Here is a 12,760-nt window from a genome sequence, read left to right on the forward strand (position 1 = left end):
ATCTCAATGTAATGTGCAAAAGACTTTTGCAGTAGAAATTGCATTACAGAGGAATAGTCCATAACAATGGTAAACGCATAGAGACCATAAATAATGGAACAAGGGGCGGTAAAGCATAGACACTCATCCTTATAGATTGCTATCATAGACTGTGAGAACCACTCTTGATTACTGAGATAACTTATCAAATCATATCTATCAGATATTATATGTGATGGGGCAAAATATATATCTAACAAAGAAAATTAAAAGTCTTGTGTGTTAGAGTCTGTGCTTTTTTAAGCAACCTGAAAGACTACTATTAATGTTTATGTGGATCATGATTTCTAATTATGAAACATTTAAGTTGCTAAGTTTGACAGCTGATTGTAAAAAACTTTTAAGTGTTACTAACTCAGTATAATTATTTCAATGGCACAAGGAATGAATGAAATAATTCCATATGAGTTTGCCATCTAAGTGCTACATAGCAGAGTTATGTGAAGTAAGTCTAACAAAAATTAAACTAAATGTTTATCAACTAAAGTTTTGGAGCCATCTTTTGACAAGTCATTCAGAAACTTATCGTTAAACATATAATAATAACTATAAAATTAAAATGTGCATATATTTTTTCTATAATATGAATAACTGATCTTATAAAATGGTATAAAGAAAGTTACTGGTTGAATGGTGTCATCTAAAAAAGACTCCCTTGCTCTCAGGATTAGTCCTTCATCTTCTCCCATGACATTTATATCTTGAATACCATTTTCTAGCTTTTCATTTGGCATCAGAAAGAAAGATATTTCACCCTAGAAGAGCAGAATCAAATTACAAAAAAATAAATATCTTACGTATAACTTCAAAGTAATGTTTTAATCAACTCCTAACATTCAAACATAAGGTGAAAATAACAGTTAAACTCACTCTGAATAATTTCTTTCTTGTCTATTGTAAAAAAGACCATTCAAATTAGGTGCTATTAATACTTTTACATTTATTCACTTACAAAAAGCAAATGTACCTTAACCAACTTTTTTTGACCAAGTTGTGGCTTCCCATCTTCACCAACAGGATCAAGTATGACACAATACTGGCGATTAGACAATGTTGTAATTGGCACAACCCCAACTACTTGTTCATAAACCCCTGGAATGTAAGTTTCTGTGTCTGACATCTTAACCAACCACTCTTCTCCATTCTTCCTTGTTACGCCTAGGTCATCCTGGAAAGTTCTGGTTGCTCTCACATGTACTGCTTCCTGGAATAAAATAGTTCAATACACAAACTTTTATCAAGTAACAAAAACTGCCATGTATTATGTGTATAAAGGTTTCATTTAAATATCATTTTCCTCATTATGGTTGTCAGAATTTAAAAATATAGATTTTTCTTTTTGCCAGTTGTCCAAAATAAAAGGCTTTTACTATTTCTTAATAGTATACATATATACTATGCTGTTGTTGTCCTTAGGATTTTTCTACAGTAGGTGTCTGTGCGTTGTTAGCGATAAATCCACAGATGAATAAACAGCATGCACTTCACTTGTTTTCAAAATAATATATATATTCAGAACAAGTTAACGTATGTACAATAAATTCTTCAACACTATAGATATTATGGACATATCATAAATACTATATATGTAGTTCTCTCCTTCTTGACAAATATTTACTTAGGCCTATTCAATTACTTTAGAATTTCAGTTCACAAGCTGAACTATCTTCTCAATTTCTATCGCACTAGTATTCTCTGTGATTTAATTACAATTGTGGCGAGAGTTACCATAATCGTTTGGTATTCTTTCTTCTGAAGATCCTCTGTTCCTTATGTCAAAGTGCACTCAGGCTGATTCAATTACTTTAGAACCACACTTTGACAGAATAAAATTATTTTTCTTATCTTCTTTTCTACTGTTAATTTCACTAACATATTAAATGTTAGGCCTATCACTTCTATAGTTGTTAACTTCATGCCAACTTTATTCTCTTTTGCTATTATCTGTCTGCTGTTCCCACTCATCTCACTTTATCACTTAATCGTCTGTCCACCTTCTATAATATCGACATCTATGTATTGCATGTGACGTTTGATATTCTCAACATCAATGAATTATTAACAAAACTTTCTTCAATCGTCTACTTTTAACTCTTATTATAACAAAACTAAACAATAATGAAATATTCACTCACAAAAATAAATTAATCACTAATATATAAACTAAACAGTCTTTTATGTCATGACAATGGTATTCTTGTCTAAATGTTAAGAAATAATAGAAAAAATTCTAAAGAATATCCAACTATTGTGGAGTACCCTACATCTGTTTCCAAAAAACCATAACAACACATTCAACTTTTTATTTGTTGTTGGAACCAAGAGAAGTTAACTCTCTCACTACAGGCTCAGTCAATTTGACCTAGTCTATGACCCCAAAGTGATTGTCAGAGTTTTCATACTATAACTTTTAACATATTTTGTATATTTTCAATAAATTTGGCAAACTTTCAGTAAAAGTTATAAGTCTTTTGTTTAAAAAAAATCAGACTTTTTAATTAAGTATTTTTACTAAACATTTGTCTGTGAATATATGTAGTCAGAGTGTTAATTGCTCAAAGTGCAAAGTGATTTTCATGTTAAGATTAAAAATACTCTTTTTTATCTGAAACTACCAAATTTCTTTAGTGTAATCTCTGAAACCTCCTAAATAAATATCAAGTGTTTTTCAGAAAAAGTTTATATCTTATCTGTTATTTTCTCTACCCTAACTGTTTATGGGTTTGATCAATTCAACCAACCTTGTAACCATCATAAAAAATTAGGAAATAAATCTAAATTACCCATTTTTCTTTCTAGAATGACTGCAAATTGGAACTGGATACAACAACTGTTTATCCTAAATAGCTTAAAAGCTCATACCAGTACACACCCACTTATACTTAATTTTATTGTTTTGTTGCCCTTTGACCCATTTTTAACTAAGAGTCCTTCCATGCAAGTTGTAAATCACTCAGCAAATGCATAGCTCACGTTACTGTAGTGAACTGCAAAGAGCATGTGCTGCTCAAGAGCATACCATGTGAAAAACATTTTTTGTAATTATCTTACCTGATCTAACCTAATAAGTTTCTACTTTTTACATTTTAGTTACTTTTAAAATAAAAAATAAAGAATATACATGAAAAATAATAAATATACATTCAATTCTACACTTTACAGAGAGGTGGTAAATAAATTAGAGAAAAGGGAAAAACCTCTTCAAATTTAAATAATATTAATATCTGATTCATTAACTATAGTATGATGCCAAATTTATTTGTATACAATAATAATGACGTAGCTTAATTATATTTGATTGTAACTTTCTACAAGGTGAACAAAACATCCTTAGCATTCTGTTCTACAATAAGAAGCACAAACTCAAGTATTTGTTATGTATGATCTTATTGTGCCTGCTGGAGCTCAATGCTATAAAAGACACTTAGACAGAAAACAATTTGAGCCCATTCACACCAGATGATAAATGGAAGGATAAAAGACCATATCAATGGTAAAAAACATATGCAATTGATCTTTTGGAGAATATATATATCGAGCAGTAAAAATACTAAGTGGAATAGACATGAGCAGGTCTCACAAAATAAATGGTGATGAATACTTTAACCTGATTAGGTTGACTGAGACCCAGTTTGATGACCTGTAATCCAGGAATCAATCTTCAAGGAAAACCCAAGTAAGTTTTGTGCAAACTTATTTAGGGGTTCTCTTCATTAACCCTTTTGCATCACGTACGTCAAAGTGTGCATGTTACAACCTTTTATAGAGTTACATTCAAAATTTAATAAAATTCCTTTTTATCAATGTATACCAATAAACATAGCTAATAAATCAAATTTTAATATTAATTAAGATTTAAGTTCTTAATTTTATAAGGAAATATTTTTAAAAAATCCTCAATCTCCCCTAGTATGAAAATTTGCTCTCTATGTCTTCCCTGTTCTCTAATTTATTTATCACCCCTTAGAGGAGCATGGAATTTAATGTAAGTTACTCATTGTAATATACTTAATACACAGACAAAGCACAATTTTTACCACCTTCAATCTTATTTAGTTATAGAGTCATAAACTATAAAAGCAGAACCCTCTTCCCACACCCACCCGTCAAATCTTCTCTTTCACAAATTGCAACAGTTCTCTCCCACATCTAACACTATATTATTTATAACCAATAGAAAGTCAAAGTTTCATTCATCAAATGATGTATTATGTATCATTGTTTTCTGTACAGAAAATTGTCTATTTCGCTTTCAGTTCAAATTTTATTCCCATGGGAAACACATTGAGGAACTTAGCTGAATTTTTGACAGCCCCTTATTGCATAGTTAGAAAGCCAGAAAAATTATGATAGTCATAGGACATTGTCTGCTTTTATACATGTTATTATTCTGTGTTTTTAGGTGCAATATTAAATTAAATAAAAAATTATTTAGTGTGGTAGTACCATTAGTATAAAAAAGCAGGCTTAAGTTTTGTTGACAATCGACAGCAGAGAAAAAGAAGACCCAGGTAAGCATTAAATTTCTTGTTTTTCATGCGTATTCTTTACTTATTGTTATAAAAGTAACTAAAATGTAAAAATTAGATAACTGTTAGGTTAGATTAGGTAAGATAGAGATTAATAATAATAAAAATTATTCACAAGGTATGCTCATGAGCAACTCATAAGTAACTCGTGCATTACATAATTCGAAACGGTAACATGAATTACTTGTTTAACAAGTGATTTACAATTTGTGTGGCAGGATTATTAGTTAGACACAGTCCAAAAGACAATAAAACAATAAATTAAATATAAATAGATGTATACTGTTACAAGTGTTAAGCTACTTAAGATAAACAATTGTGGTTTCCTGTTACAATTTGCAGTCATTCCAGAACGAAGAAAGGGTAATTCAGAATTATTTCCTAATTTTTTTATGGATTATGAGGTCAGTCAATTTGACTGACCCTGTATAGTTATAGTATAGAAAATAACAGATAAAAGTTTTTCTGGAAAAAATAAATAAACATTTGATATTTATTTAGAAGATTTTAGGAATTATGCAAAAGAAATTTTAAAATTTTCAGATGACGAAAAGTATTTTTAATTTTAACAGGAAAATCACTTTGCACTTAGAGAAGTAAACACTTTGACACCAAATAATTAAGTTTTAGTAGAAATAATCACTTAAAAATGCTGAATTTTTTGTCTACAAAAGAATTTTAATGTACACTGACAGCTTGCCAAATTTCATAAATATACATTAAGTACTTTACTTTCAAGGGCCTTAGCATGAACACCACCATGGTTACATAGTGGTACAAGGTCATGTAAAATACACAAGTCCACTGCAATAGGGTTAAATTATATACAGTGATAGTTGTATCCATGGGTACATTACCAGTTTCTGGTCATATCTTGTTGTTGGGCAAAATAATGATGCTGCAATTACTTGTCATATGATTGATTTTGCAGATAGAGATTTAGAGAAGAATTAGATCACTTTCAATAACTGGGTGTGAAATCCACGATACTATTCTTTCCACAAAAAAGAAAAAAAGAGGGAAAAATCAGCATCTTTCAAAGTTTGACACAAAAATGTATGGGTGGTTGCAGTAATAAACCAGTGAAAACTACTGGACATGGTATTTATCAATCTGTAGATTCCTTTTATAGTATAGAATATTATGTATGTGCTTCCTTTCAATCAAAATATATGACTCAATTCTACTATCACACAATGCACACTTGAACTGATAAAACAACCAAACCACTCTTAACAGATTGTAGTCTGATGGTTTATTGAAAAAATAAACTAAAACAGAAAAAAAATTAAGCCGTCGGTGTGACTTTAGATTTTCCATACTGGGTGTGTATCATCTGAAGCAGACAGTACTATATACACAAAAACATTTATCTAAGGATAGAATGATGACATGTTAGCGAGCAGTGAAAGATGATTTTCTGTGAGTAAATCTGATTTAAGTCAGTGTATGCTCTCTCTCTGGATTCAGTGTGACCAACCTGTGCTAGAGTTGTATTGTTTAATTCAAACAGGTGCAATAGTAGTGGAATAATTTGCATACACAGCATTATTAATGTGGTTCCCGAGTCTCAAATGGTAAAGGAATAGAATTAGTATATGAATCTATTAAGGATGCTGTATCAATGAGGCTTCTGAAGTATTGGACAATGACAGAAGGAAGAATCAGAAAACTTAAAGAGTACACAATAAATGAAATGTGACATTTATGGTATACGGTGAACACAATTTGTGGTTAGTCAAAGTATTCAAAAAGAAGGCAATCATTCCTACCTTAAAGACCCTTGTACTTTATGAGTACAAACAACAAACCATTCATACAGATCAAAAACACAGGAGTCACTTGTAGTGTTGCTTGTTCAAGAAGCTGTTTACAACATGCTTCTGTTCTGTTGCAGCTGTTTAAAGGCAAGCTAATATAAATTATTTTAAATTTTGTCATTTTCACAATATATATATCATATGGATTATTTGGAAAATGTACTATAAAAATAGACAAAATCTGTAAATTTGATGGTGAGTTTCCATGCGAATTAGTGAATGCAAATATATTAATGAGTATTATATTCCAGTATTAGTTTCTTTATATGCATAATAATAAAATTGTAAGAAAAATAATATAAACTTGAACAACTTGTGATAGTCTTCTTTTTTCCATATAACATTCACAATTTTACAGTTTAATAAGGATCTGTCTACAAGATATTACAGTTTGGCCCCAAACTTTTGAAATTGTATTATCCAAATTGTTATCTGCATATATAATAGTCAATGTTTGTCTGTCTGTCATGCTCTGTATCTCCTGAACAGTTAATCATATAAAAAAATTATATATATCAAAATGCTTCTTTTCAAGAGTATATTAAAAGAAAATTATCCAATTTCTTGCAATTTGTAAACTTTCATATCGACATCAACATCAATCTGTTAGTCTTTGTATATGCTGAATGGTCAATCTGAGAAAAAACTTAAGAACTAAAATGTTTCTTTTTGTGAGGGAATTTCATGAAAAAACAAGATTCCCTCCATCAACTGACTGAAGGAAATATTTTGATGATAGGAGCGTGAACAGAAAAGAGCATAAAGAGAGAAATGTGTTTGAGTATATATTTGTTGTTATATACACATATATATATATGTATATAATTTTTATTTTTTTCATGTTAATATCATATACATGCATGATTTTATTCCACCATGTCAAATATAATGCTTTGAATTAAATATCTACCCATGGATGCTTCTTATAGAAATGACCACTGTCAAAAAGCACTCAATTTGGTAGCAGTTTTTTCTTGCACACAGTAAAATGACAAGGAATGGTGGCATCAAGTGGAAAACATCCCTGCAGCTAGATAGTGAACCTGAGTGCTCTACTGTGCTTCGTACACCCACTGCATTGAAACCCAAATGTTTTTGCCAACAGTGCATTGTAGTTTGCAAAAAAACAAAGCAATGCAATTTTCCCTTACTAAAATAACACATGCTAAAATGACAAAAGATGTTTGTAAATGGTTGCTTTAAACCAAGCATTGGGTTAAATGCACATTCTTTATTTATTTGTCACTACTTTTAGGTAACTTACTATTTGAATTATTTCAATGGGTATCTGCTAGTAAAACTTAAGAAGTCAATTTAACCTCTAATAACAACATAATAAATATGGCAATATCTACTCAACAACTCATAGAAGGAAGCTTATCATGTATTATTAAATATCATTTTTGGTTTCATCCACCTAAGTTGACCTCAGATATTTTTTCTTTCAGACCACTGGGTGTTAAATACATTTGCTAAAACCTACAATAAAATACAGCCTTTAAGAAAGTAGACTTACCCTCTACATATATCGAGTTATTGGACAGCTTCTGTGATTTATCTACTTAATTATCAATATCTTAATAACATAATTGTTATTCAAAATGCCAAAGGAATAAGTTTTTGCCATGCCTGTTGAATACAGTTGTTAATGAATATATTTAAAATTGTTTGTTTGTAATTAAATACCCAATTTAAAACGTGTGAGAGAATACAACCTGTTCTGTACCAATCAAGATGTATAATTTGACAACCACTTATAAAAGCCATCTTGAAATTCTATACATTAATTACTATTAGTCATTTCAGTTTATGTTTTGTTCTCTCAAGGTGGAGGCATGACGTGTATATTATGGTTAGATTACTACATAATACACTAAATAATCATTTAATGATTATCAAATTCAAACATTAGTTGTCTTTGTTTGTTCAAATCTCAGAATGAATATACTCTTAATTTAATGGTACATTTAGGACACAAATTAGTTCACACCAAATTACTTACACATGGGTAAAGGACTTTCATCACATTAATAAATACAAAGTAGGACTAAACAAATATTCAAATTTAATACAAGTACTCAAAACATTCACCTTTTCTGTCAGAACATAGGCATCAACAATTTCTACAATTTCTTCATAGGCACCTGGTAAGTAAGCACCTGTTTTCCTGACTAGCCATTCTTCTCCACAGAACCTCATTTTACCATCTCGATCTCTTGTCTCTGTGCGAGCACGAAGTTTAAGGGCCTGGTTTGGTTTAATAACACAAGCTTTCACTGTTTCCAAAACTACAACTTCCTTACGAGGAATGTAGGTCCCTATTATCAAATTAGTTCAAACAATAACATTAAACTCAATGTTGTGGCAAAAAAAAAAACTCTTACGTTAATAATGCAATAAAATATATCACAACAAATACTTGTATATAAAATCATGTTTGACTGATATTTTTTTCATATTTCTTTTAATTAGTTAACTGCAAGTTTCAAATCTCTCTTTTGTCTGCCTTAAGTCACTTCCCAAGAGGCTTTTCATTTAATGCCAGATACTATAAGCTAGTTGGATATATGGCAACTAAAAAAATTCAAACTCTGAAAGAAAAATCATATTTATATATTTCTCCCTTGTAGTTAATATTGTAAACTTCATTATTTTACAGCGTATTTTACGAAAGAATACCTACATATTATATACAACTATGCTGAATTCTGAAAACACTATTAGTCATGTGCTTCACTATATAACATATTTTGTTTGATTTTCCAAATCAGTATTTCTAAAATATCAGTAAAGATGCATCAGTATGAAATACACAGGAATATTACATATATACTGATTGTTTCACCTATTGAGAAATTTTACATTCATGCTGTTTTAAAGGTAAAGTCTGTGGTAGACTAGAACTATAGATTTTCCAAAAATTATCAGGAAGGCAGACCTGCAAGGAACTACAGATTCCTTCAGGAAGTAAGGAGAGTGATTCTGATATATTACTTAATTAAGTCTTCCATTTTGTGTAGAATAATGAGACTGAAAAAACAATCTATATTATTGAACAAACACAAGAAAATGCAGCATATATACTTGTGCACCTGAAAAAAAAAAACTTCTATTAGACTGCAGTGCTGTAGTACAGACCTCGATGTCCGAGACCTTAGAGACCAAGATCTTGTAATAAATTACACAAGGAAAAAAAAAGCAAGAATAAAAATTGCATGCAGCAAACAAACTTTATTAACATCTTAACCACAAATATTTTACATGTTAACCTCACAGGCTTTGTTTTAATGTCTCTTTCTGTGAAAAAAATAAAAAAATTATAATGAATGAATAAAAAAAATATTAAAAAGGTCAGCAAATAAAACAAAAGAAAAAAGAAAAACTACTGTTGTTTTTCAAGAGCTTATGGTGTCAGTGGATTCTTTATGATCATTGAAGCCAAACAGGATCATAGCAGATCTACTAGACTTGTTTCAATATCAAGGATATTCTGTTAACGTAGATATGTGCACCAGATGAAGTTCATACAAACTTGTAGTAAGCCTATGTGTATTGCAATGTATAGTAACAATTATTTCTGAATAACAAATGTTATAACTACAGATTGATGTATAGGCAATATAGCAGTTGGTGATGTAATCAAAAATAAGGGAGGCACTATAAACATCATTACGAAGGTGTAGTACCAACTACCAAGGGGTTTTACTTGCAAAACATCTTTGATGCTATCCTGTGCCTCATATGAAGTGCTGTGTAATCGATATTCAGTGCTTAACAATCCTGGGTAGGTCTAAGTACTGGTAAAACTTTTATATTTAGCTTGTCTCATTTTTGAGACTTGTAAAACAGCGATATCTAAATGGTCCAAGATCTTCCAAAGGTTGGTCTTGAGACCTAAAACACTACTAGACTGTACTTTATCCCACAACTTTCTCTCTCTTGAAATTGAATTCTGTAGAACTAAACACAATAACCCTAAACGTAAGTCTTCACTCTATAACCTTCTTGTAAAACTTCCTAAAGAAATCGCGCCCGAATTCAACATGTAAATTCACTTGTTTTTTTTGTCTAGTTCGCAGTTCATCTTGTGAGCTTTGTTCTCTTACTGCACTGATCAGCTGTTACATTTAGACATTATTATGCTCTACCAGGAAAAAAATATTACAATGTACTTTTATCCTGGATTCTACATATTACTGCAATATCCTCTCAGGCAGAATAGACATCACCTACTAAAGAGCAAAGAAAGGAAGTAAGTAGAACAAAGTAATGTTACTAACTTTCTGGACTATGTGTTGTGGCCATTATAACACAGTAACTAAATAATAAAAAATGTTTTTCTTTAAATTTATATATAAATAAATCAAGTAGAAAGCATATGATATATCTGCCTATCACAACCCTATAAGAAAATGGTAAACACACACAGAAGTTATTAATGAATAGTTTGCACAAAACAATGAGTGTGATTTACTACTTTAATGAAGTTTTCAATATAAGTCTATTTTTATGGCAGCTACAGAAACTAGTAAAATTTTTTTCAATCTTACAACAACTTGTACTGATAATATTTGTAGAAATGATACTTATCATACATATCATGAAATCTTTAAGTTTGAGAAAAAACATTATTTATAATTTCAAAGAACTTTTTAGTATGAAACACCCTTACACTACTTCTAAAACACTGTATATATATAATTAATTTTAAATATGCAACAACATATGCATTATTTTCATTCATATGTAATACCCATATTAAAAACTAATTTCTACCTGGTCCTTCGAATAACCATTCATCGCCAGCAACTTTCTTGTCATTACTATCTTCAAAATCTCTCAGTGCCTGTAATCTAAGGGCTGTGTTTGACGGCACAACTTTCAGAAGTGTAACATCCTAAAAATATCACACCAAAAACATACATTGTACACATTAATGTTTTATTCTGTGTGTTTTAACTAAATACTAAAGTCTAGAAAACTTGGTACAAGTTAACTGTTATTGTTAGACCAACAAAATACTGTGCTACCCTCCTTTCTTAAGAAAATACCTTTACATAGATAATTTCGAATCAAAAAGTGTGCATTAACAGAAAATCATCAGAGTGTAATTAACACAGAACTGTCTTAATATAGCATATTTAAGATTTAATGATTTATGTATCATCTTGCTCAAGATCTAGAAATAAAACATTACCTTTTTAAGGAAAGCAACAATATTGTACAATTGAAAAGAACAAAATCAGATGTAATTGTGCCTTTGGAATTCACTAGTATACAGCATGAAAAAATGTCACCATGGAATGATCATATTTTGTGATCAGTTGACACTTTACCTTCACTGTTCAATGAAATTGACCAAAATCCCTAACTGAATTTCCCATTACAAATTTATAATTATTTTTTTATATAAATCTGGTATGTACATTTAATTTTGATTTACTGTACCACAATCAAAGGCTTATTAAGGTTAACTGGCACCCTAGGCCCATAATTTTAGATGTGTCCTTTCCTTTTTGAATGACTAACCAGCAAAATTATCCAACAACATAAAAACAACAATAAATGAAAATGCAAAAAATTCCATGTAAAGTTAACATTTTCCTTAATAAAAATGTATTTTTGATAGATACTCATCTCCATACACAAAAAGTGATTTTCCTCTTGAAATCGAGCTAATCTGCCTGAGAGACTTCCATGCCACCAGCCTTGTGAAAATTCCCACTTAAAATTCATGTGAAATTGCGCTACTGCATGATGACGTATCATGTAGAAAAATCCTCCACCAATAGTAGTGCAACACACCTCCTTGCGCAAATGCTCCCTCTATATTCGCATGCAAAATATGTCATTCTTTGAAGAGACAACAAATGAAGGTGCACTGGGAAAGTAAGGAGGATGGGTGCAAAGATGTATGGAGGTTAGTATCTATCAAAATACACTGCTCAAGTTATTGCACTCTGGATCCAAGTCTTGAAAGCCTACTGATTAATACACCCCTTAACACAATATCTAATGAAAACTCAAGAAAATTAACACTTCAAATAATAACAAAACACTCCATCACTGATTTAGGAAGGAACATGCTTTGATGTAGTAATTTTCATTGTGATTTTTTTAAAGATTTAAAAAGATTGAGTATGTTATATTAAAATGATTTTGAAGCTTCATCATATCACTACAGTTCATGTAACCAAGTCCTGTGATGCTCTAACTGATAATTCTGAATTTTGACAACAACCCTGCAGCATAGTTTTCATTGTAAAAGGCTGAATCATAAGGCTGTCATTTCCAAAGAATACCATACCTCTTTGCTTGCTTTCCATAACCCATCCAGTGTATGAAAATGATGGTTTCCAAGTGGCCATTTAA

General features: G+C 30.5%; 1 protein-coding gene across 1 annotated transcript in view; it reads right to left on the reverse strand.

The window, feature by feature from the left end:
- LOC106457709 (major vault protein-like) overlaps positions 1-12,760 on the reverse strand; it is a 46,831-nt gene that overhangs the window by 14,445 nt on the left and 19,626 nt on the right. Inside the window, exons 4-7 of the mRNA XM_013917156.2 lie at positions 11,165-11,285; positions 8,480-8,706; positions 1,007-1,243; positions 663-794 (exon numbers count right to left, since the gene is read on the reverse strand). Coding sequence (XP_013772610.1) covers positions 663-794; positions 1,007-1,243; positions 8,480-8,706; positions 11,165-11,285 — 717 coding nt within the window. The remainder of the gene's footprint in view (positions 1-662; positions 795-1,006; positions 1,244-8,479; positions 8,707-11,164; positions 11,286-12,760) is intronic.

The sequence above is a fragment of the Limulus polyphemus genome, unplaced genomic scaffold (assembly GCF_000517525.1).
Source record: "Limulus polyphemus unplaced genomic scaffold, Limulus_polyphemus-2.1.2 Scaffold364, whole genome shotgun sequence".
In the NCBI taxonomy this organism is placed as follows: Eukaryota; Metazoa; Arthropoda; class Merostomata; order Xiphosura; family Limulidae; genus Limulus; species Limulus polyphemus.